Source organism: Benincasa hispida, chromosome 9 (assembly GCF_009727055.1).
Source record: "Benincasa hispida cultivar B227 chromosome 9, ASM972705v1, whole genome shotgun sequence".
NCBI lineage: Eukaryota > Viridiplantae > Streptophyta > Magnoliopsida > Cucurbitales > Cucurbitaceae > Benincasa > Benincasa hispida.
Window position 1 is genome coordinate 13,720,233 of NC_052357.1, and position 27,566 is coordinate 13,747,798.

The following is a 27,566-nucleotide window of genomic DNA, read 5'->3' on the forward strand; positions in this document are numbered from 1 at the left end:
TCCAAGTATTGTCGTAAACCAATGCTAATTTGTTCATAACGTAACCAGTTTTGTGCACATACAAGTGCCTCAACATTGGTTGGAGATAATGAGGTACGAAAAGGATCAATTACTCTCCCAATAGTGCTGAATGCGGACTCAAAAGCAACTGTGGATACCGAAATTGCTAAAAGATCTCGTGCAATTTTGCTAAGAATCTTATATCTAGAAGAATTCCCCTTCCACCAATCTAATAAATTAAAGTTATCCTCACGTTTAACACAAGGCTCCAGTAAGTAAATGTCAATTTATGAATCCACACTTTGCAAATCATCTTCATCCAAATCTCCAAAATCAAAACGGGAAATCTCTTAAGCACTTGCACTTGTAGTTCTAAATGGAGAACTTTTAATGGTACATGAAGATTGACCCTTATTAGCAACTGATAGTGACAAATTGTATTCATTGAACAATGCTCTCAAAACACCCTCTACCTTACTTCCTACAATTTTTGCCACATCAACATCAAATAATTGATTTAGGCAATGCAAAAGAAATTTCATCTTATAATCAGGGTCCAAAACGAAGGCAACATAGAAGAATAAATTTGTTCTATCTGTTTTTCTCCAATATTTATCAAACTTTTCTTGCATTTTCGTTGCCATTTCTTGCAAAAACACATCATTATGACAAATTGTATTTGAATATTTTTTTATGCAATCCTGAACAATACTAATCTCATGGAAGATTGTATTGGAAGTAACATACAAATACCCTGAAAGTCTAACAGTTACTTCATAGAACACTAACAAGAATTTGGTAAATATTCTCGCAATTTCCCAATCCCTGGTGGTTGGTTTTTCCTCCTCATTTATGTAGATTGTGTCGTAGTCTTCTAACCTCTCAAATGCCTTTTCAAATTTTACACCGGCCTCAAGCATCAAATAAGTAGAATTCCATCTAGTTGGAACATCAAGACACAATATACTTTTACTATCTATGTTTCCCTCTTTGATACACTTCTTAAATGTGGCAAGTCTAGCAGGAGAAGATCTAACAAACCTTACAGCATCTCGAATTCGAACCAATGAATCATTAATATCTTTTAGGCCATCACATACAATTAAGTTCAATATATGTGCACAACATCGAACATGCAAGAATTCACCATCTAACACCAACCCATGCTTAAAATGCTTCTTCAAATAAGCAATGGCAGTATCATTTGACGAAGCATTATCAACTGTCAATGTCATAACCCTTTCAATACCCCATTGTTTTAGACATTTCTCAACCTCTTTTCCTATCGTCTCCCCTCTATGATTCTCAATTTGGGTGAAATTAAGAATTCTCTTATGTAATTTCCAATCTTTATCAATGAAGTGTGTAATCAAAACCAAATAGTTCATATTTTGGATTGATGATCACGTATCGGTTGTGAGTGACATTCTATATCCTTCTTTCACAAAAATGTCTTTCAACATCTCTTTCGTGCTATCATAAATTTTCAAAATATCCTTAGCAATTGTTTTTCGAGAAGGAAGAACAAAATTAGGTTATACTAATGTCAAAGTCCCATTCACCAAACCTCTTAAACCCTTGGTTCTTCACGAATTTAAATGGCAACTCATCATAATAACCATCTCAGCAAGTAGTCTCCGAGCACTCTCAATAGTAAACATCTTATAACTAAGGAATGAATGTGATTGTGAATTATCTCCAATACCTTCGTTCTTCTTAAAAACCAACTTACTTTGTGTTACATCTAATCTAGACTTCTTAATCTGATAAGGATTTTTTTTACAGTAGTGTTCAATATGCATTCTCGTAGTTGAATTTCCATTCCTTCTAGGATGACATGCATACACCATACCACAATAATTATATTTAGCATGCAGATCATCATCACTATATTTAGAACATTTAGTAAAGTGATCCCATATCATAGATGAATTTTTCCCTTTTCTTCCATTTGCATGCTGTTGATATAATTTTAGGGACACATTTTGTTTTATTTTTTTATTATTAAGGACGGATGGGTTTGAACATGAAATCATGCGTTAGACATAACTGATGCGTTTGCTCCCATGCATCTGAGGTCATGCATCAGAATGATGATGCGTTAATCTTAGCATGCAATGACCACGCGTTCCTATCACAAGTTTTCTTACGCTTGTGCCAAGTATAACATGTAAGTTTCTCGAATAATCTAAGGTCGAACATGGGGACTTGTCACTCAATAACCTTTGTGAGGTGATGCGTTTGAGGCGATGAATAAGAATAAAAATAAAGTGAAGAAGGTTTAAATTTTTTACACACTACTCCTACTCCTAATTAAACAAACTGAGCAATAGAAGACTTGCAATGAGAATAGGTAGAAACACAACAACCATTAACGCATAGTAATGTTTACTATCTTAAATCGCTCGAGTAATCCCAGCTCATTGCACTAACGCATCACACCTCTAGGTGGTCAACCGCATGACTATATCTCTATAATGCATGGTTGCGTTGAGCATAAGATTGTGCCTGTCTCTAAGAACAATACGAACCTTGCTTAGTGCGTTCCATCCCTTACCTTCTTAGGTAGTTAGACGTGGCTACTTAGCTTATAAACAAGCAATGCAGTATCCCATAGACAGGCATTGCCACATCCTTTCACCAAACAAAGAAGATTAACTCACTATACTCGTACAATGCACACTTCTCAGTGGGTTGCTACATGCGTCCTATCTCTAGGCTATACGGTTAAGCATGCGATTGACTTTGATAAATAAACGCTGAAGATAAACTATGATAGATATGAAAATGATGAAAAACGGTAATGAAGGAATTAAGATTTGCATTGATCACAAAATATCTTAATATCTCAAGCTAAAATGTAATACAATATAGAGATTATAAGGGAGATGAAGGACTCTACGTCGAGGCTGCCGGTGGTGCCATGGTTGAATGGTAGAGATGTCTCTCTCGAGCTCTATCTTCAGTGAATGCTCCGATCGTCACTCGGTTTGGATTGTGGAGATGAAGAATTCTCACTGGAAATCTTTTTCAAGCTCTCATCTGTGATCACAAACTTCTGCCTTGAGGCAGAAGCTCGGATGTCTTAAAATGAAGGTCTCAAGGGCTATTTATAGAATTTGGACGCCGACAGCTGTAATGATGAAGGTATGGCTCACTGCTGCTTTTGTCGCGGTATGGGCGCTGTCACATCGCCTTATCTTGTTGATACTCCCAAGGTATACGTCTGAGCTTAATTTAGCTAAAGTTATCAACGCGTTCTACCCATCTTGTGATCTTCTATTATGGCTGTCACTCTATGGCCACAATCTTTATTTGTTCATCGTGTTCTCCATGCGTTGGACGCATGCGTTTACTGCAACTTTCATGCGTTGGACGCATGGGGTTGCCGTCTGTGTTCGTCTTTTGCGGTCGCTTGGCTTTAGCGCATGCGTTTGTCTGTGATTGCTAGCGATAGCTACAAAAATAGACACTTTGGCACGGAATAACGCATAATATTGGGTCAGTGAAGTTTTAGGTGCTTATTGACGCAAAACTCAAATTTTCACAAATTCTAAGTATTATCGCTGCGTTTTCTACCTGTTAGCCCTCATAATTCTAAATAAAAGGCTTATAATAACTGGCATTTCTGCCAGTTATCACATGCTTTGAAACTATCTCCTCACTTTCGTCTTTTCGTGGTGGTGGTAGTGGTGGCATCACAACAACATCGTCATTGGAATCGTTATTCTTGCTCAAGCTCAAGCTCAAGCTCATTGTGATGGTACCTATAAAGGGGAAAATAGAGAGAAAACTTATTACCATAAAATAAAATCATTTATTTAAACTAAAAATTCAAATATTTCATTGAATTCGTGAATTTTGATCTTTCATTCATTTGATAAATCAAAGTTCAAATACAACAACAACATCAAATCTATCCTATTTCCAATTGATTTTTAATTAGCTATTAAAGTTTATGTCTTTTTGTGTTAAAACTTATCAAATCCTCAATCTAAGATAAAGATTTACACAATTTCGGTAGGCCTGCCCTATGTTCAGTAGGCCTGAATGCCCGATCAGATCTAACATCCTCACTTTTGTATACACCAAACAGATAAAGATTTACACAATTTTAGTAGTTACTTAACAATTTTTTTTATTTACCTAAAATCTGAATCGGATGAGGACTAAAGGTGAAGACAGAAAAATGGAACTCGAACTTAGACTACTGACTGACGAAGAACGGGACTCGAACTCGAAGACGAAGACGGAAGGCGAACGTCGATTTTGAACGAACACAAATGGAAACTTGGATTGTTGGCTGACGAAGAATGGGACTCAAACTCGAAGACGAATACAGAAGGAGGACGTCGATTTCGAACAGAAACTTGGACTGCTGGCTGATGAAGAATAGCTACAGGCGATGAAAGCGACAAACCCTAAAGAAGAAGAAGAAACAGGTGCGGCGGCCACAAACAAACCCTAAAGAAGACGCATCCTTTCTCCGACAACTCAACATTACTATGGAAGAACTATCCATACTGATTGTGAACGATACGTATTTTGTTGGTATAATTGTACAGGATTAGAAAGACCAAGCTTCGTTACCTAAGAAGTTCAAATTACATTACATAATAAAATCCATCACATACAATATACATAAAAAGTACATAAAAAGATACAATTACATAAAATAAATTCATTACATAAAAAGTACAATTACATAAAAAATATAAGTGCAATTACATTACAAGTACATAAAAATACAAGTATATAAAATATACAATTACATAAAAAATACAAGTAAAAAAAAAAGATACACCTAATGACCCCAAGACGAAGCACCTAATGTACGTTGTGGACAAGTACGTCTGTTATGTTCTTCTCTCTTGCAAATTGTGAATTATCTTGTGCCAATTCTGAAAACAAACATTAGTGTCCCCTTTGAAGTTTGGTGATTTCGAACATCCCATGAGTTTTACACCGACATGCCCGTAACCTCCAAGTACTACCATCATTTCATGATTTACATCTGACATGCCAAAGATCTTGATTTGATTCCACTGCAACAATTTCGTAGTATTCCGTCACACAATATTTTTTTATAGCAAGCTGTAAATCTTCTTTAGTATTAAACAATATACTTTTATGTATTAAACTACAATTATCTACACCTATATTATTTTCCTCCAAAATAGACCATAGTGCACATGTTGAATTTGTAATTTACCAATCTATTTGGGTGAACATATCCGATGGTACCAACTCAAGATCATGTTTCCCACTACTCTCGTTTCTAAATAATTCATCAACTTCAACGTCAATGTCACTATCTCCATCATTTCCAGGTTCAAGAATAACTAAATCTTCAAGACGCATTGACATATTTATTATGATTTTTTCAACTGTCACAGTTGACAAAAAAAAATATGTTAATATGTCAACCCAACAAAATCCAATTTCTAAGTTCAATAATTTAAATATTATACATTTAAATCAGCCCAAATAAAAACAAAATAATATATCCATGAATCATACATTTAATTCAGCCAAAATGCAAACAAAGTAATATATATGAACCAATCTTCATTTTTAAGTTCATAAACATAATCTAATTTATAAGTTCATAAACTACATTAGAATTAGACATTAAGTTCGTAAACTACATTAGACAAAATCAGAAAAGTAACCCAACAAAATCTAATTTCTAAGTTCATAAACTACATTAGACAAAATCAGCCCAACAAATAGACAAACATATACATATATTTATAGATTTAACCCAACAAATAAATCATAGATGCATAAACTACACATTAATTTCAACCCAAATACAAACAATATAAGTACCATAAATAAATATATTCAAAAACAACGTAGGGAAAATTTTTCACCACAATCAAAAAGAGGAGAAGCTTTGAAAACAAATGGTTGGACAGATGGTTAAATGGAGGCACACGAATTAAGATAGGAGATTTTGGGATAATTTGTTCGGATGGACGAACAGAGGAGATTTTTGGACGGGGAAGATGGAAGAAAAGAGGAGGCATAAGACTTTTCGGATGGAGGAAGAATAAGGGTCGCGGCGGTTTAATAGAGAAGGGAGTCGTATACTCGGTACACGACTTAAGGTGATCGTGTACCGGGTGCACGATTATCTCAGTCAATGCTGCATGACTGCCACGACAGAGTACACGTGTCAGATCAACAAGCACTCGTGTATGAGGTACACGATTTAGGGCTAATCGTATACCGGTACACGATCAAGGTGTAATCATGTACCGAGTATACGATTTAAAAACCTATTTTTGACAATACTTTCAATCCTATCTTACTTTTGTCAATATATATATTAAAATAATTATTTTAAAAAAATCTAAAAATACCTAATAAAGTTTTATTAAATTAATTAGAGAAATTCTTTTTTCCATGTGTAGTCCTGACCCTTGATATATTTAGTCCTATTTTAACTAGTTTTGACTTGTCTCGTCTATATTTGTCTGCAGTCCTCTCAACCTCTTAGTCAAACTTATAAAGTAAAACCAATTTTTATCTAATAAATATGATACAACCCAACATTTTTGTAAATGAATTTTTAATCATAGAATTCAAAACGATCAAGCTCTTTAAAGTAAATAGGGGATGTTGATTTGAGTTTTGAAGTTTTGGAATAATATTGTTCAGGATGTAGAGTTGTAAGATCAATGGAGTTTCTCAGTAAATGTGTAAAAGGTAAAAGATGAAAAAATAAAGTTTTTCAATAAATGTAAAAACTTCAATAATGAATATACAATTGAAATTGAGTTATTTAACATCATGTTTGGAATGTATGATTGTAACATCAATTAAGTAAGAGGGTCAAATACCACTGAAAAAATATATAGTACTTAAATTATTAAATTTACAATTTTTTTATCTCAATATTTCCCCTCTCTTTCCACCATCATTTAGGATAAGAGAAAAAATCTAATTTGAAATAAAAATCTAATTCATTTGAAGTTCTAGAGAACGTGTCTCTTTTAATTTAAAAGTATAAAGTATAATTAAATTATGCAACGATGTATTTGTTTTATAATAAAGTTACATTTTTTAGTATATGAGATGAAGATTGAACCTTAAACCTTTTGATCAAAATCAAACACTTTATGCAAGTTGAGCAATGCTCATCAAAATATCATTTTGATTATTATACTTTTGAATTTATTTAATTATAGTCTATATATACTTTCAAATGTATTGAAGTATTGAAAATATGTAGATACAATTAAGTAAGCCTCAAAGTAAATAGATCAAGATAATATTTCACCTTAAATTAAGTTTATTTATTTATTTATTTATTCTGAAGGGTAGGAAATTAAGTTTAGAATATATAATATAGGAATAATAGATAAATATTTGCATAGTGATCTTAAACGAGATAGGAAATCTCCATTGCAAAGCAGTGACGGCGTTAAAGATGAAATAATTTATAATTTATTGTTTACTCCAATAAATTATATGTCCAAATTTAATAAAGTTAGACTTATTACCTACGTCATACATTTTTTCTAAGAAAACGTCACACAAAATTATTAATCATACATTAAAGCTAATAAAGAGGCATGTGATCTATATAGAAAAACATCACAATCTTATATAGACAATAGTATATTAATTTATTTATACGTAAAGAAAAATAATGAATTGCTTCGAAGATATTATTTAAAAGTCCCAACCAATAAAAAAAAATCCATAGCGAAATGTTTTAATTAGTAGTTTTATATGTCTATCGACTTCTTTAAAAATAAAGTAGAGCTTGGAGTACTTTAAAATTAATTATGCGTGCTTTTTTTAAAATAGAAAAATAATTTTAATGAACATTTAACTCATATCCATATAAGAACGTATGGTTTCACCTGAATCTTGAGTAGGAGAATAAAGTGTAGACATTGTTTCTAAATTCTCATAAGATCAAAGTTGAAATGTTGCCCTTCTTGTATTATACATCTCTTCAGAACGACGATCTTTCCTTTCAAAATCTATTTATCACGACAATCTGATCATCTTAATATATACATTTTTTCATGCGTGTAAATTATATAAATTTCAATGTCCATCAACTTACTAGTTTAATTCATATAAAATACAAACTCCTAATACAATAATGGAGGTTGAAGAAACCTGAAGTGGCTAATCGAAATTTGGTCTAGATATTTTGCCCTAAATATCCAAGGCAATAATACTATGCTGTTGGGAGGAATAGATCCTTCCATGTGAAAGGGTGACATCCATGGGTCCATGCCACATTGATTAGAGACAAAAGGGTTGGTAGGAGTAGTTAATGCGTTTATTGTTTTTACCTACTTTTGTGATGATTGATGTCAATATCTTTTTCCTTTAGGTTTGCTTGTATATTTTTCATAGTGATACTAGAAAGTTTGTTTTAATGATATTATATTATATTATATTTATTTTAATGTAATTAGGACAAGAGATTCAAATCATATACCTATTAGTTGTTAATGCATGTATGACAGTTGAATTCTATTCGCTTTGGTGTATTGAAAATTTTGCTATTTAAGGGGAGTTAGATTTCTTAAAAGAAAAATACTTAGGTGTATCTTGGATATCACATATCTTTGTGCATCCCACTAAATTATCCAGTCATAACTTGCAATGTGGCAAATTTGAATTTTTTCCTTTTTTGAAATATTTTAATATTTTGTATGTGAATGGTGAGAAGTGATACACAAAGATGGGTAATGCCTGGTGTCACATTTATACTTCTTCAATTGTGCAGTGCCATGATCTTTTCCTCGAACATGACCAGCCTAAAGGCTAATCCTAGCTAATACATTATTTTCTCGAGTCATCTTACTTTGTTGGAGCTTCAGGCGAGGTTATTTCATCCTCAGCCGAGCTTACGTAATCTTTGTCTCACAACGCACATCGAACATTCGTTCGACTAGTCGTACCTATGAGCATTCTTTCGCTTGCAGTGACATTGTCTTGATCGTATGTTCTCAACTTGATGCTTACAACTTAGCTTATCTCGACAATGTACGTCGCCCCTTCGTACATTCCAACTTCTCTCCTTCACCTTAGTTCTCCACCATTCGGTCATCCCATTCCTCATATTGTCAGGACCTTACCAGCATGAGTTCTGGCCCATAACGGGGTCAATACTACTTTATCCAACTCATTATAAGCTTTTTACTTCATCTCGAGTCAGGAACTAACTTAACTTGTCAATTGGGATAAGTCTTGCCTCTAGCTGAACTGAGAGTAACTTTCTAACGCTCATTGGGTGTCCATCAGTGTTCAACGATGCCACCCTGAACCTTAGAATAACATAAAGCTTCATTCCACATAGGGACACGTTTATCAAGAATCGACTCTCGAGTCATTCACATCTACCGGGACCAACGAAACAACCATCAATACGAACATCATCAAGGCATGACGACACTTGCAACCATACCGCGTCGTTTGAGGATACTGTGCTGGAACCTGAGCATATATACCAACCTCCATTCTTTTCGAAAAGGAGCAATGTTCGGCACACTCGTGCCAGTCGACACTGTCCTTGAGTTACTCCTCCTCATAGGAAGTTGTCTGAGACACTCATCCCCGACACTCACCCACGCCATGACACACTTGTGGTAGTTCACTTAGGCACCAATGCCCATGGGTGGTAGAGAGACAACACCATGTCTCTCCCTTATAGTATTTTCTGAACATTTCCTTACTTGCCACCCATGCATATGGATTATGGCGAACGGTCACTCGCCAACATAGAGCTTTCATCTGAACTCTGATTGACTTGAAATTCAACGTGCTTGCATATTTCCTCAATATGCGCTCTAGAGTTGCCGTCCAAACTCACGACGAGACCCTAACTTTCAAGGTCATGGTCGCGGACCCCATCTGGCCCCCACTAAGCTCGTCATTGACACCACCAATGACAATGGTGTTTGTCTTCTTATTTGATGTTCAATCTGGCATGTTTGCTTACTATTCTTTATGTGTTAGATGATGCATCGTCCTCGATCGCATCGCACTTTACTTCTCTTGCCCTTTCTTTGGCCTGATAGATGACATCGTTTTAGATGTCATCGTGATTGCTTCTTATCTCGTCCACTTCGTGGGAGTCTCAACCCACTTTGTCATAGTAGGGTCGAGACACTATTTCCCACTTAACACTGTCATCGTCCTCGATGACTCTATTTCTAGGTCGACACAGTCTCCCCCACTTATTCTCCTCATCATTCTCGATGATGCTCACCCTTATAGTAAGGTCGAGACATTCTCCCCTACTTAATCACGTCATCGTCCTTGATGACGCTCTTCCTTGTAGTGGGGTCGAGACACTCGACACACCCAAGTATTACCCTTCTTAAAATATGTTGCGTGGACATATTTTGGGCATTTTCTTGCTTCTTCTTTATACACAGACACACACCCACTTATTTATTTATTTATTCATTCATTATAATGCATTCATGCAACTCATGATATTGATTATTAATGGGAAAACATAAATTATTTAGGGCTGACAAGAGAAATAACAAATGTTAAAGTTTCATTTAGAAAAATGGTAAAAAAATTTCAAAATTGTAAAAACAGCAAAACAAATTCAAATAATAGAAAATACAAATTGGTAAATGACCAAACTACCTCAAAGACTAACAAATTGAGTACAAATAGACAATGTTTTAAAAACAACTCGAACATTGCAAATATACTATATCTAAACTTCTATAAGCAAAAATAAATAAATAAATAATATAATATAAACCAAAAACTAAAAAACAAACAGCGTAGTCAAAATCTTAGAAATGGTTTGAAAATCTAAAAACTCGCCAATATGGTCCTCATTGAGAAACAATTGGCAGTTGCTTCTTCAATGGACGACCACGATGGTGTGTTTGTGGTGCGATGGTCATCAGTGGTGGCATGCAACCACTTAGAGAACCAATCGATGATGAACAAAAGAAGATTTGATAGTCGTGTAAACCGAAATGTAGCAGAGAGGGCGATAGTGAGAGAAGAAATGATGTAAGGTTGTAAATGAGATGACCCAATATGCGACTGTGGTGAGAAGGGTGTGCTAGCATAAACTTTAAAGGAGAGGTTGTGGAGATGTTATGGCTAGAAGTTACTGCAAATGGAAACTAGGAAAGAGAGAAAGAAAAGGATGGGATAAGAGGAAGGTAAAATATAATGAGGGGTTTTTTAAAAAATATATATTTTTAAATATGTAGGGAGGAAAGTGCTTAGATTTTTTTTTTTCATGAAAATTATAAATATATTCAAACATTGGAAATAAGGGTTAGTTTTTTTTTTTTTTTTTTCCTCTTCTTCTTCTTCTAAAATGGAACAATATAAAACAAATTTTATCAAAATAATAAATATATTTTATATACCAATGATATATTGTTATATTATTAGATTACATTTTAAAGAGTATAAACTATATAAATAATAATAATATACACACAAAAAATTAATATAATAACAAACTGCATAAACAAATAATAAAAAAATAAAACAAAATTTGATAACAAAAGATAGATTCAAATAGATATCGTTGGAGAAAAATCAAGAAGAACCTCTAATGTAAATAAAAAAATACGAAAAATGAAAATTAAAATCGCATAACTTCATATTACAATGGCACTATATGTGTAAATGTAGATTAGTCAATCTCATAACTTCACGTTGCAATTACACTGTATTTACAATGTATATTAGTTAATTTTCAGAACTGGAAATATGTTCAACTTTATATTACAATTTGAAACTGATAATAACATATTTAAACTAATAAAAAGAGATTTAGATAAAATTAAATCAGGTTATCTGTTCGCATATGGAGGAACCGCGGTATCATGGCGACCAGTGAAACCGACCATAACAATCACTTCTTTAAATTATGGTGAAATCTTTGCAATCCACGAGGCTAATCGAAAGTGCGTGTGACTAAGATTAATGACTCAACACATTTGTGGAACATGTGGTTTGCCTTTTAATAAAAAAACTTTCAACAATATTATACGAAGACAACAGAACATGTATAGCCCAAATCAAACGATGATATATTAAAGGAGATAGAACAAAACATATTTCATCAAAACTTCTCTACACCCACGATCTTGAAGAAGATGTTGACATCAATGTACAATAAATCTGTTCAAAAGATAACCTGAAAGATTTATTTACAAAGGCATTACCCACCACAACCTTTGAAAAATCGATGCACAACATTAGAATGCAACGACTCAAAGATTTTAAATGATGTTTTCACGAGGGGAAGTAAATATATTGTACTATTTTATGAGTGTATATTACATTAAATATATACTTTTTTTTCTTTTACTAGGGTTTTTCATAGTAAGATTTTAATGAGGCATATTTCATATATATAATGAGCATCTAAGGAAGAGTTTTATAAATATTATAATAATAGATGCCCATTAGATGCTCGTGCTTATTGTCCATTGACCATGTGTCATACCCCTATTTCCCCAAGTGTTGTCTACTTGTCTCAAAATTACACACTATTAGTATCAATGTAATCCACCTAGTGACATTTGGTAGGTTTTGTAAGATACACACATATTGGTAAGAAATCCAAAAGGCTTGGAGGAAGTTTCCATTTTCTCCCATTTCCTATAATTTGATGTATTTCATTTAATTATTTAGTTATTTTATTTTATTTCAAATATATCTTCTCCATATCCGTGTTCTCGTCATACGCCATTGTGCTCCTCAATGTTACAACACTTTTGCTCTAGACCGATTTTTTAGTCCATTTTAAAAGAAAAACTTCCAATTTTTTTAAATTTTAGTCAGAAAATCATTTTTACACCATACATTTCATAAATTTTTTAAAATTTGAATTATTTCATTATGATATTTTATTTTTCATATTTGACTAATTTAGCATCCATCATTTCAAAATGTTTATTATTTTTTTTTTTATTAATACTTGTTTTTATTATTTATTAATTTCGATTGATATTCATTTAATGCACAATAAAAATTAATGTTTCCTTCATTTTAGAATATTTAGTGTATCTTTTATTTCTCTCCATATTTCTAGTTGAAAATGGAAATTTCCTCTATTAAAATCTTGAGTATATATAAAATATACTGGAAAATGTAAATATACATTGTATATGCTATAGTTTATTTTTTGGCGTGTTTACAAATATACTAAAAAATGTAAATATATATCTCATATAGTGTTCGATATACAATATGATATATTGTACAAAATATATTGTCTATGCACTTATCAAATATACCACGGTTTATTTATAGAAACTTCAAATATATATCTAATATTTTGTACTGTAGATAACAAATATACTCGTTTTCTCCTTCAAAGCTTATTGTTGATTCATGCTTTCATTCACGAGAACTCTTTTCGAATTTTTGGAAACACTTTATTTACTTACATGGATTTTGAAAAGAATGTCACTTTGGAAAGTTCATAACCACAAGAAACTTTCCTATCTTTTGATATCGATACTATTGTATATGTTTTTTTTTTTTTTTTTATAGTTGTTTAAATGGTAAAATTGCATAAAATAGTTTCAAGTATAGCAAAAATGTTATTGTTTATCAATGATAAACTGCAATTGACATCTATTAGTGGGCGATAGATTGCAATAGACATATATCAAACACTGATAGATGTCTATCGTGGTCTATTGCCGATAAATAGTGACATTTTGTTATATTTGTAAATAAATTGATTCATTCTCCTTTAGTTGAAATCTTTTTAAAAAAAGAATGGTAATAAAGGCCAAAGAAGTAAACTGGAATTTTTTTAAAAAATAATATTATTTTAATATTTATTGACAAAAATAAGGTTGGTTTGGAACTATTGACAAAAATAGGGTTGTGAAATCGTGGATGGGGGCCATGAGTTTTGAGTCAGCAGATAAATCGTGTGCCCCGTTCATGATTTAAGGCAAGGACAACCACAAAAAAATCTTTTTATATTTTTTAGCGTTTTTGCATATTCGAAAAATCGTGAAATTCAAATTTTCAAAGGCCTATAGTAAAATAAAAATTGAATCAAAGCCACGAATTAAAGTTAAATATATATTTTTTTCACATTTTCCCCCAACTTCCGTCTTCTTCTTTTATTTTTTAAGTTTTTTTTTTTTTTTGTATTTTTGGAGAATTGCGAAATTCAAATTTTTAATTGCAAATAAAAATTGAATCTTTAGCCTCGAATTAATTCTAGATATTTTTTTCTTTCACATTTTCCCCCAACTTCTGTTTTCTTCTTTTATTTTTTAGTGTTTTTTTTGCATTTTCGGAGAATCTTTTACCGTGAAATTTAAATTCTTAAAGGCGTATGGTAAAATAAAATTTGAATCAAATTTCTAGCAATGAATTAAGACTAAATCTATTTTTATTTTCACATTTTCCCCCAACTTTCATTTTCTTCTTTTATTTTCTAGTGTTTTTTTTTTTTTTTTTTTCATTTTCGGATACTGTGAAATTCAAAAAGGCATATGATAAAATAAAAATTGAATAAAATTTATAAGGCTAAATTTATTTATTTTTTTCACATTTTCCCCAACTTCTGTCTTCTTTTTTTTTTTAGTGTTTTTTTTTTTTTTGTATTTTTTGATGTGAAATTCAAATTTTTAAAGACCTACAATAAAATAAAAATTAAATCAAATTTCTAGTCACGAATGAAGGCAAAATCTATTTTTTTCTCATAGATTTGTTTTACCGTAATTTTTTTTCTACATAGATTTGTTTTACTGGTAAATTCAAATAGATTTGTTCCCCTTTGTATCCACGAGTTTGTTAGCTGATATAAAAATCGTGTATCGGGTACACGATTTTGCTACCTTATTTTTGTCAATACTTTCTTCCTCCACCTACTTTTGTAATTTCTTTCTAATATATCCTATTTTTGTCATTATCTTTAAAAAATACATTATTCTTGAACTTACCCGTGGACCAAACTTTTAAGTAAAATAATAACGCATAGGCTATTCAGGTAAAAAAAATAAAAAAAGTTCAAACCTTTGACCAAACTTTTAAGTAAAATAATAATGCATTAGTCTATTATGTAAAAAATAAAAAAGTTTAAATAATTGTGTATTTGACATTTTTTTAAATCCAATATTGTTTTCAAATATAATAAAATACACTCAAATATTTTTATATATAGTAAAATTTCACTGTGGGCAAATGGGTTTGACATGTTCCTTTCTAGATTTATATCGCTTATAAAAATTAAAAATTAGGTTTATATAAATATAGGTTAAAGAGAAATTGTCTTAAATGGAAAAAATATTTAAAATATTTTCAAATATAGTAAAATCATAGTTTATTATTGACTGATATTGATAGGTATCTATCAATAGTAGATGATCTATATTTAAAAATATTTTCAACGATTTTTTCATTTAAAAGAATTTCTCTTTAACCTATATCTGTATACACCTCATTTTTAATTTTGAAAAGCAATTTAAAACTAAAAACGAACATGTCAAAACCCATTCGCCCGTAAGTTTGAGCCCCCATAAGAAAGCAGTAGTAAAGCCCGGCCCAAATTCATTGTCGAGTGGGCGTCAGTTTGATTCCAGCAGAAGGCAGACCTCCTCTACGAATCACCAAATCACAGCGAAATTCATCGCTTGGCGCGGCCATGGCGTCGTTCGGCTCTCTGAAGAACGCCATCTTCGAAAGAGAAGAGAGAAAACAGTGCGTTCTCTTGTCTTCAATCTCTCTTAACATGTCCATAACTCATCTCCATGGAGCTCTTTCTTTCACTTATTCTTAACTAATTTTCTTCCTTATTCTTGAAAATTTTGCAGACAGTACCAGGCTCATGTGCGAGGGCTTAATGCTTACGATCGCCACAAGAAGTTTATGCATGATTATGGTGCGATTTCTACTTTATTAATCTTTACTTTACTTTTCGTGGAGCATTTTTGTGTAATTAATGAGCATTTGTGAGGGAAACGATTAGATTCGTGATTATGGCTTAATTATATGTTGCTTTAGTTGAATTTAGCGCATGATCTTATATTTCAACATGACGAATCAGTTACTAGTAGTGGGGGCGAAATTACTGCTCATTTATGGAAGTGGATGAATATTATTGTTTAGCTTTTAGCTCATTCGGATTTTGTCTATCGCGGTTGCAAATGGAATAGAGCGACAACATGGCCATTGACCCGTTGCTCTAAGAATTGTTAAAAAAAACTCATTAAGTTAGCTTATTAGCTAACAGACGGACTTGAAGGAAGCTTGCAAATATTGAGCCCCTTATTTGCACATCCTGGAGTCCTAAAGCAAAAGAATGATGAACAGTTTCCTTCACTAAGATGACAGGAGGCTACAGTCATCCTAACATACAGTTTGATGCAAGAAATATTTCAGGTAACCTCGAGATTAGTTCAAGTACATTAAGTATATTACAGACCTGAATTGTGCCTCTGGCCTTTTGGTCTTTTAGCCTTGAACTTCGGCAGGGTATTAAAATTTATTATTTAGAGACTAGAGTAGGGGAAAAAAGACGAGTACATAAATCTGAGGAAGTACTAAGAATTCGGTGGAGCATTAGTGCTTGTATATGTCAGACGAAGTACTGAAATTTCAATGCGATAATGCGAGTCATACCTTATTTGAGTTATTTTATTTTATTTATATATATAAAATGTTGTATAAATATATCGTGGCTAAGAAAGATTCGTAAACGAATGAACTATGGTTGTCCACTTTCATGCTAGTTAACGTAAATTTCTTCTAGGAAAGGATAAGAATTTATTAATTTGTGCTAAAAGTTAAAGTAATATTAAGGCTTCAATTTGGTTCGTGTATCAAAGTAGACCTTTTTCCTACATGTTCATTCCTCTCAAAAATAGCTGATATATTTATTAAAAAGACGACTTCAAACTAAGACTGTATTATGGATTTTGAACAATCTATTGGTTAGGCTTATGGATTTTCGTAATAATTTTTCTTTTATTTTCCCGTGTTACTATTTGTTTTGGAAGCCGAAGCAGTAGAAAGAGAACCTCATATCTTAAAACATCTGAAATTGTGTCAAATTCTTGTCAGTCAATGCAACTAACGAATACGAATAGGCGTATCTTCATTTTTTTTAATAGCTCTATAGTCCTCCTTAGTAGGTTACCAGATTGATACTCAGTTATTTTTTTACTATTTGAATTGTGTGGTCTTTATTGGTTGCAGTTCATTTCTACGGGAAAAATAAAACTGGGGGAGAAAAATTTCCTATCAAGACTGATCAAGACACCTTGAGGGAGGGCTACCGGTAAGAACCCACTATTCTTCTTATGGCAGTCATTATAAAGTTCCTCGTCTTCATGTTTGCAATACGTGTTATGACCAGATTAGTGGTGTTTTCAGTAAGAAATAAACTATGTCATAGTTATACTGGTAGTGCGTGTTTTTTTTTTTTTTTTTTTTTTAAAAAAAATTAAATAGTTTTTCTTCCCTTCTTTGGAATAAGAAAGTTTATAGGCTATTTTCAATGAATTATTTTCAAGGTTCATTCGTTCGGAAGAAGATGACATGGATACATCATGGGAGCAGAAGCTCGTGAAGCGATATTATGATAAGCTTTTCAAAGAGTATCCTATGTATAATCTGATGCCATATTTCTGGGCTTTAGCCGTTTGTTATATTGATTAGATAGAGTTTTAGATCTGGCTTTTGTCTTTGATTTCTATTTGTCAATTTGGTTGTTGAACTTTTAAAAGTTTCATTTTAGTCATTAAACTTTTTTCCATGTTTTCTTAAATTTCAGTTCATTAATATTTAAAATATCAACATTAGTCTTCAAACTTTTTTTAAGAGCTCATATTTAGTCTCTATCTTGATAATGTGAATAGGACATAGATAATAAAGGGGTTAAATTACATTTCAAGGAATTTAAAGAAAAATGGAGGACTAAAAATGAGATTTTAAGAGTTAAATGACCAAAGCAAGTTGTGGGTAGAAATTGAATGACCAAAATCAAAATTTAAAAATTTAGGGGCCAAACTACCAGAGACTAGATAATAGTTTAAAGACAGAAACTACATTGAAATCTGATTAAATTACTGCTACAGGTGCCTTAGAAGTACTTATAGCAGTTAAGGTTTTCTTTGTGTAACCGTTGAATATATATATTTTTTTGACTGTGCATTTCAAGGGCTACATTGCTGTTAGGGAAGCTGGAAACAGTTTAATTCGATCCCCCATTTAGTTACTTTTTTTTTAAGCATATGTGCAATGCTTCTTATCACAAGAACAAAATTAGTACTTTTTTATGCTTATGTGAGAGCAAATCAGATATTGTTGCCTTAAATTCATCGAAGATACTGCATAGCTGATATGACACAATACAAAAGTGGGAAGGTGAGCTATGAAGTTTTCTCATTACTTCACTTCTATTTTCCGTTTCTTACTGAAATTTTCACGTGAAATTCAAACTAGTATTAAAACTTTCTTTATAGATTGGTCTCAGGTGGCGTACGGAGAAGGAAGTAATATCTGGGAAAGGTACAATTTTTTTAATGTCCATTCTTTAGTATCTGCCATCTTTTCTTTCATTTTTTTAATTTTAGTTATTAACTTTTAGTATGAACTTCCATTATCCTGCTGCTTGACTGTACAATCGGTTGCCTTTTGATGATATCGCCTTTTCGTTTATTATTTACTTTACTTTGAATATTTGTTTATCTGGCTAATTGGCTGTGTGGTTAGCTAGGAGCCTTATAAAAATTATTCCACTTCTTTAAGTACCTTGTTCATTTTTTTTTTATTTTGGATATTGAAACTACCTCATTTTAAATGTACGCTGTATCTTGTTTTCACAATTTGTCTATTGACATTTTATAGTTGAAAAAAGTACTAATTTCCTGTAGGCTGTAATCTTTATCTTTTTTGTTGGGATTTATGCTCGAGCTTTTGCTTGACCACTTTTTCTTCTGTCAGGGCAGTTCATATGCGGTAACAAGCATTGTGATGAGAAGGATGGTTTAGCAAGCTATGAGGTAATATTAATATATATTTAGATACCAGCTACAACTAGTTTACTACTTCAACATATCAGGATATGATAGAGACTTGATAATGTATAAATAGGAACATATTAATTGGGACTGTGGATATTAACTGGGTACTGCTTTTATATTGAAAGACATAGGAAGGACTTTGTCTTCTGATTAAACTTTAAAGGCTTATTTGAGGGCAATAAGAGCAGAGGAGAGATATGACATGGATATATAAGTTTTTGGATGGGACCTGTTGTTCAGTGGATTCTGGCACTGCCCATCACACCTTACTACTCTGTTCGAATGAGTTGAACAGATTGTTTTTACTTTAGCATAAGCAGATTAAACTGTTAGGTGTGGTGGTAATATGATATGGTGTTACATGAAGAAGTATTGAATTCATCATGTTGTCATTACTTAGTTTAGGTTAATAATCTATGCAGTAGATTTTGCAAATCAGAATCAATATTCAAATCCACATAAGAAAGAATGAATTGAAAAAAGATCAAGCTTAAAATAGTGTATTAGCTTAGAGTTTTTTAGTCTGGTAGTGACATTGCAAGATAAAATGTAGTACTTCATGGACATTGAGTTTGGGTGTTTATCTGTTCTCCCTCGACCCCCCCCTCTTTTTCTCCTGCCAACTTCAAAGTACCTGAATTTACTTCTACATGGTCAATTCAATTATTTCCAAGAAGTTCCTTGTTTGACTGCAATTTTTCTTTCATGAGGCCAAAGATGGCCTGTTTGGCTAGGAAAAGGAGTTTAGCAAAATTAAGAAACAGATGCTTGAAATTTTCTTTTAAAAACACAGGATCGATAATGAGGATTTAATGATGGAAATTCATGTGGTTGCAAACTTGGAAGTGGTTAGTGCAGGTGCTATTGGTATAGGTATTGATAGTGGATAGTGCAGGTGCTATTGGTATAGGTATTGATGTACAGTATACAGGCAAAATGTCAATATTTACTATTGCAACTTTATTTGACATAATGACATGTCCTGATGAGCTGGGATGTTCAAATTTGGAATGGTTTTCCATTTGTTACAAGATCAAAGTTCTAAATGAACGATGTTGGCCGCTTCTAGTTACTGCATGTCTTTTTACTTCTCTATTATTGCAGGTGAACTTTTCTTATTTTGAAGCAGGAGAAAACAAACAAGCCCTTGTAAAGCTGGTAACTTGTGAGAGGTCGGTGGTCATTTTTATATGCTAAGGTTCCCGATTCTATTTCTTTTTCCCCTCAGCGACTGTGCTGTTTGTATCAGCACTTCGATGTGGTTGTGTCCTTTGTAGTTTTTATTCATTATGCTCCATTAGATCCGTTTGAACTCTTTTATATTACTGAAAAGGCCGCTTCTTTCCTAAACTGTGATTTGATCTTATGGAATATCTTTATCTTTTGCCAGATGATTGAAGGACGCTTTTAGATAATACTAGACATATTCATATTGTTTCTATAGTATTGTTTCCATAATCATGGGTGATATGTTTGGATGAGACTGTCATTTATTCTTCCTCTTCGATTGAAGCCAAACATTTTACATGCTTCTTTATCTTTTATAGATATGCAAATCATGGAATGCTGAATTAAGTAATTAATTAGGATCTGAATACATAATCATTAAATGCAGTTCTTTAATTCCATTTTGCATGATTTTGAATGTCATGTAGTCATCTGCACGTATTTATAGGTTTTGTTTCTGCTTGGATATGGATCATATGTTGAATCAGGTTGCTGTTTAGTTTCCATTCCTTCCACACTTCATTACTTATATTTAAATGTGATGTCAGATACGAATATGAATCAAAGCAACGATTTTCACTGTAACTCTTTGTTTGGAATATTAATTATTCTTTTTCTGATCGTCTTCAATCCTTTTTTTGTTTGGAATATTAATTTCCCTGATGACTAAAACCATCGTCTTCGATCCTTTTTCTATTTTCATATTGTCTCCTTGCGTTTCTTTGTAAGGTTTATTTACCAATATTTTCTCCCATCTTGGATAATTTGGAATAGATGCTTAAAAAAGCTTCACTACAAGAGAAAGAAAGAAAAGGAGAAACAGGAAAGGAAGGAGCAAGATATGTCCAAAAGGAAGAGGTGCTATTCAAAACTCTAAAGGAGCACTTTTCTGCTTGTCAACTTTTACAGAAGCTGACTGTTATATTTACTTTCAGGTCAAGTGATGACAACTCAGATAGTGAGGATGAAGGGAGCAGAACGAGGAGAAAAGGTATGATGAAGTGCCCTCTATAATTTGGAGAAGTTATTCAATTGTGTTTGCCACTTTTAGACCATTACATATATGAGAGATTATTAATTACTGTTGTCCTTTTTTTTCTCCTTTTTTTGTGTAAAGAAAGTTGAAGTAGTTGATTACAAGAACTTCAAGATATCATACACATTGGATCTTTTGTTATAGAAGGAAACCCTTTCCTAGGCTTGGTACTATGTTCTCAGGTTCATTTGGTAGTATAAAAAGTTGGATCGATAGTAGAAATCAGAGAACCATTTCGATAATTTGTAGAACAAGGAAATACAGAGCGATACCCCAAATAGTTAGAGGAATTTGAAACTTCCCTCTCTGATCAACTCAAGCGTCCTTAGCTAGTGAGTTACACTCTTAATAATCACATTTCTTTCCTATTGAATAGACTAGAAACTACTGGCTAGACTGGCAAGAGGATCTTGTGGCTGATATCAATTGAGCTCTTATTTGGTTGATTTAGAAGGAAAGAAATGCCATAAATTTAGAAGGAAAGCCCTGAAGCAGTTTTAGACATTTCCATATTGCAGGCTTAAAAAACATCCTAGCTTCTTTTTATTTCGGAGGGGTACAAATTTCTAGGTTTTATTATAATTTTTATTTTGATATTCGTTGAGTGTCCGGACCAGCTTATGCACACCTCGACGAATCTCACGGGACAACTCACCTGCCAAATTTCTAGCTTTTCACAACTATAGTTTAAATATTCTCATATTCAATCGGAGAATTTTCGTAACCTCATTGGATCGGCTTGCCCTTTTATAACATTTCGCATTTCTGTTCAAAATAAACTTTTGAATACTCAGTCTATTGGGAATGATTATTGCCATTTCTTTGCAGGAAAGAAGGCCTCAACATCATATGGGGATCATAAAGCTCACGACAAAGAAGACTTTGATGAATATCTGGAGGGAATGTTTCCATAATGATCTTGATGAATATGGGCCTCAGGACTACACTTTCAGCCTCGACGATTATTATTTTCAGCGATCCGCTTCCTTGAAACCTTTTTGAAGACGACAAATGGCTGTGGGTTGTACGCATACACCTTTTTATTTTTTTGGGAAACTTGTATCTTAACATAAAACATCATGTTCATGTGGTTCTCGAAATTGTTTAATTGTATTGCAGCCTTGTCATGATCTATATATCTTGTTCTGTTATATGAGCTGTGTGCAGCAGGGGTTTTTGCTCAGAACCATTTGTACAAAAGCTTCTTTCCTTTGGGAGTGATAGGAAAATTGAACGATCAATCGAACATTGGTTTGTCGATTTTGAATCATCAGAAGCTTGGAAGTCTCCTATTGTATTCAATGTTCATACTCAGGCAAAGATGTTCTCGAGCCAGGACTGGGAAGAGCTTCCCAGTCCCTGCCCCACCCCCTATTTCAATCTCCATTTTTGTAAAAGAAAACTATTTATTCATTTTTTTTAACACTTCTTGAATTTATTCTCACCCAAATAAAATTTTCTGGGTCATTTCCAATACATTTTTTTTTTTTATTAAAGAGCACTAAAATTTCCTCATACAAACAATAATATTGTGTGCAAAAATATTAAACTATTCACCCATGGTTTCTTAAAGTAAAATTTAAATATTACAATAACATAGTCTAACACTTAACTTTAAATAAAAATAAGAAAGTCTTAAATGTTAAAAGATTATATGAAAGAGTTGATTATTGAAGTATGATTTTTGTAAAGTATTATATATATATAATCTTATATATTTGTATATATGTTATATTTATCGTGGCAAGGCGTGGAAGAAGAATGTAATCCCCATCCTTAACTAACGAGAAGAAAATTCTTCCTTCTCATTTCTCCATTTTTTGTCTAATCGAGTGTTTTTCGTCTCAACTCCCTATTATCCATCGTCACCCTCACTGTCACCAACCACCCCTTTCATCCTCTAGTTTTGACGTTTGTTGGCTCCCACCAATGAACTTGGACTGATAGTAATTGCGTTATATAAAACGGAATTTTTGACGAGGAAATGTCAAATTGTCTGGTTGGTGGGTAGGTGGATGTTAGAACTTCACATCCAGTTTGGCAGTTTAATTGATAAGGGGATATTTTGTCTCTGTCTATTTGTTTTTAACCTACATACAGGTAGGATGGGATGTTTTGAACAAAACTTTATTAGTTAAGTCACATGGATTGATCTTTCTAATATTCAATCCGGGTATTTTATTCCAATATTGAATATTTAAGAATAGAATCAATTATATAAACCTAGAAGTACAACTAAAACAACTAAAACATGTAATTTAACCAAGATATGTATATAAATTGATTGATCAGAAAAATAAAGCTATTTTAGAATTGTATTTAGACTTTCGTCAATTTAATCAAGTTTGGGTTTCTTCATTTATTTAATTCAAAATCAACATAACTCAACTGACATACAAATATGTTGGATAACACGAGTATCTAAAGCAAATAGTGTTCAATATGTGGATGTGTGTGTGTTTTTTTTAAAGTATAATTTATAACCAACAACTAAATAGAGTCCAATACAAAAGCTTCCTCACAAATAGGAGAGGAGAACCAACTACACAAAATAGATGAACCCTAACAGCTTCTTCAATAATAGACGGGAGAAAACAAACAAAAAAAAGTCCCAAAATTATTGTACTCCAGTGCCGCATATGCGAGAAGGTGTGTCGCCCCATTAGCCAATCTCGAGCACCAGGCCAAGGAAACAACGCGGCTAATCTCAGATAGGGATAGGGTTGGCAAAATTACCCGCGGAGCCCCGCCCCGATCGGGACGGGAAATTTTTTCGAGATGGTATCCCCGCTCCGACCCAGACCTCGATTTTATATAGTTATATTTTAAATATTTTATAAATATATATTTATAATATATAAAATAACTTATTTATATGTATGTTTATAATGTATACTATAGATTTATAGTATTGTAAGCCCAATATTGAATATATAAATTCTAAATTTAAGCCCAAACTTAAAAAAATTTAAAAAAAATAGAAAATCCCCACGGGAAATGGGGAATGGGGCCCTGCGGGGCCCGTTTCCTCGACGGGGAATCCCGCCTTCAAATGGCGGGGACGGGGGCAGAGATGGGAGTCCCCCATCCCCGACCCCGTTGCCAACCCAGATAATCTCCTCCACTAAACATCCAAGTTCAGTCAAATCACAACCCACATGACGGACATCAGTAATGAGCTTAGCAAAATAAAATTTAACGACTAATGGGAGAGGAACCCAATTCTGGGTTGAAGATTGACAACTCTTTGATCATCACGATCCAACTGATATATGGATATGTTGGAGACCAAAAGATTTGGAATTTCAATTCAATTCCTCTACCTTTATCATACTTCGAGAAGAAAACATTATTTATAATTGTTAATTTTTGTATATTATATGGAATAATCAACTTGATCAAAATACAGAGAAATAAAGAATAAATAGACATCAACGAACCTAACAAAAGGAAAGAAATAGAAAAGAAAAAAATACTGAAAAAGAAAAACTAGATAAGGAAAAGGTATAGGAAAAATAAACCCTCATTAACTTTAACACCTTTCCTCAACTCAAAGTGGTAGAATAACAACCAACTCGAGTTTGTAAAGGGACCGACTGAAGCTGACGACGGAGATTGAAGAAAACTCCAGAATCAAATTAAGGCAGATCTGGGTTGGAGACAGAACCCATGAAGAACTAAAACACAAAGTACGAGACAGAACTTACAAAGAACTAAAACATAAAGAACTTCTGGACTCAAGACAGAACCCACGAACGACTAATTGGAAAAGGGAACATAAACCCTGAAAGATCTGAAAACATAAATAGAGGCCCACAAATGCATATTTGAAAATGAAACAGAATCAGTGACAGAAGCAAAGGTAGTTTAAAACCTAAACTCTTATATCAAGTTAATTCTTATATATTATATTGAATAACCAACTTAATCTTCTTATATATTATATTGAATAACCAACTTAATCATAATACAAAGAAATAAAGAATAAATAGACATCAATGAGACCCAACAAAAGAAAGAAACAGAAAAGAAAAACTAGATAAGGAAAAGGTACCAGAAAAATAAACCCTCATCAACTTAACAATAATAATGCTTGGGAATCAGTGAGATTTCAATTGCAATTGAATTAAGGCCGGTTTAGTATTGCTTTTGAAATAACAAAAAAATTATTTTAGGAGAATCTTAACTATCTGTTTAGTAAAACAACTTATTTATTAATCTACTTAGAATCACTTCTAAAATTGTTTTAATCTGCCAAAGTTATTTGATGGAGAATTTAGATTTTAGTTTTCCTAAAAATTTGGTATCTTTTCTCATCTATCTCAAATTTTCATTTCATCAATTTATTTTCTCACGTTTAATCCAAATTTTAATTGGTTCAAATTCTTATAACAATTATTCTTTTCAAAGAAATTATTTCATAATTTTTTTAATTAAACAAAAATGATTGCATTTCAAATCATATATATTTTCAAATAATTATATAACTAAATTACACTAATTTAGTATTAATTTACCAAACACCTTAACTAGTTTTTTTTTTTTCCTAATCTTAACATTAAAATTTACCAAACATTCTTTTACATCTATCTACATTAATTTTTCTAGAAGCATAGCTACCAACAATTATTTTAAAAACTACAACAATTCCAAATGAAGCCTCGACCAAAATAATAAATTAAAAAACCCAAATGATTATACATTAAAAGGGATACTACTGCATCAAGTAATTCTCAACCTAGTTCCTAATTTTTAAAAATTCTGAATTTTCCTTCATATGTTAGAAATTAATCAAGCCAAAGAGTTGGCTAAAATTTGTTAATAAAAAAGTTTGTTGTCGCCAGATAACATATTTAGACAAAGACAAGTTGGCATGTTGATGTCAATTCAGATCATGGATGATTTTTATTGCGATGATTAGCGCATTGGAATCTTTGTGTTAAATAGAATTAGAGTTGTATATGCATAGTCTAAAAAGTTTAAATATAAAAGGATGAATATTTAAAGATTTTAATTACTTTAAGACATAGACTCTTTTTAGGTCACAATTTTTAAATTATGTTTATTTCTTCTCAAATTATATATTTTCACGTATTTTAAATAAAAATTTGAATTTTTAATCAATTTTTTAAAATAAAAAAATAAGTTTTTACTTTCTAACAACTATTTTTCCTTTTTCTAAAAAAAAAAAAAATCAATACTATTATATATTTTCAAAATTAGGGAAGTTGATTCTATTATATATTTTCAAAATTAGGGAAGTTGATTTGAATTCTACCCCCCAACTTACCTTTACCATGTAATTACTTTAAATGGTAAAACTATTTGAAATATTTATAAATATAACAAAATGTCAGTGTCCGTCAGTAATAGACTACAATAAATATCTATTGATGATATTGATACATATCGATGGACAATAAAATTTTATTATATTTATAAATAAGTTAGTTCATTTTCGTTTATTTTAAACTAGTCCTATTATATATTTATATCTAAAATTCTATTTAAAAAAGGAATTTTTCACAGATAGAAAATGTCAAACAATTTACAAAAATAGAAAAAAAAATTTATATAAGCGTCTATCATGTAATATCAATGATAGATTTCTATTAGTTTTTATCACTATAATAAATATTAATAAACTTCTATCTACATATATAAAAAAATTTAAATTTTATTATTTTGTATAAATAATTTAGTATATTTTTCCAGATTTGAAAAGTTCTTAACAAAAATAGTCAACCAATTCAAAATTTGTCTTACCATTTTCCATTTTTTTCCAATACAAATCCGAGTGCAGACTTCCATGCATATGCAAAACGCCACGTGTACTTCATCCACAACTTCATGAAACGTGGCATCACCTCAGGCACTATCTTTTATTACGTGGCGTTCATGCATTTGATAACACAAAATTTGCGTGCTACCTTGTCATAAATACATAAACGTCCGCATGACGATCCTCTAACGCCTCAGTACGGCTCCGTCAGTGTGCCGTTAGGGCTTTGAAATGGAGTTGACGTGTAATTGTCAGAGGTGGGACCACCTACCTTGTTACTGTGACACGTAGCGGCATCCAGTAGAACCGTACAGCTGTCAACTTGTCACATTTTCCAATATTATTATTTTATTTTAATTATTATATAATATATTAATAATATTGATATTATTTTTTGAGTTTTAAATATCAAAGTTGGGAATGACGAAAAGCTTCTATTCCCATTGGTCACCTTTTGGTTTAGCTTTGGCATTGGTCAGTTTGTAGCCTCATA

General features: G+C 32.1%; 2 protein-coding genes across 4 annotated transcripts; one reads left to right on the top strand and one right to left on the bottom strand.

Moving 5' to 3' along the window:
* Positions 1-350: 350 nt before the first annotated feature.
* On the bottom strand, positions 351-1,235 carry LOC120084551 (zinc finger BED domain-containing protein RICESLEEPER 2-like). Its single transcript, XM_039040349.1, has one exon. The coding sequence runs from the start codon at positions 1,233-1,235 to the stop codon at positions 351-353; it is 885 nt and encodes a 294-aa protein (XP_038896277.1).
* Positions 1,236-15,542: 14,307 nt separating this feature from the next.
* Positions 15,543-22,588, top strand: LOC120086171 (protein FRA10AC1). Of its 3 annotated transcripts, none has more exons than XM_039042681.1 (12): positions 15,638-15,702; positions 15,816-15,883; positions 16,158-16,383; positions 17,200-17,281; positions 17,517-17,600; positions 18,330-18,369; positions 18,468-18,513; positions 18,949-19,007; positions 20,133-20,200; positions 21,030-21,113; positions 21,191-21,246; positions 22,120-22,588. In XM_039042681.1, exons 3-12 carry the CDS (start codon positions 16,329-16,331, stop codon positions 22,203-22,205), a joined length of 660 nt encoding a protein of 219 aa, XP_038898609.1. In that variant the 5' UTR covers positions 15,638-15,702; positions 15,816-15,883; positions 16,158-16,328; the 3' UTR covers positions 22,206-22,588. The 3 variants fall into 3 exon arrangements, with proteins under 3 accessions (XP_038898608.1, XP_038898609.1, XP_038898610.1); XM_039042682.1 differs by having other exon boundaries at positions 15,657-15,702; positions 16,235-16,383; XM_039042680.1 differs by lacking the exon at positions 16,158-16,383 and having other exon boundaries at positions 15,543-15,702.
* Positions 22,589-27,566: the final 4,978 nt, after the last annotated feature.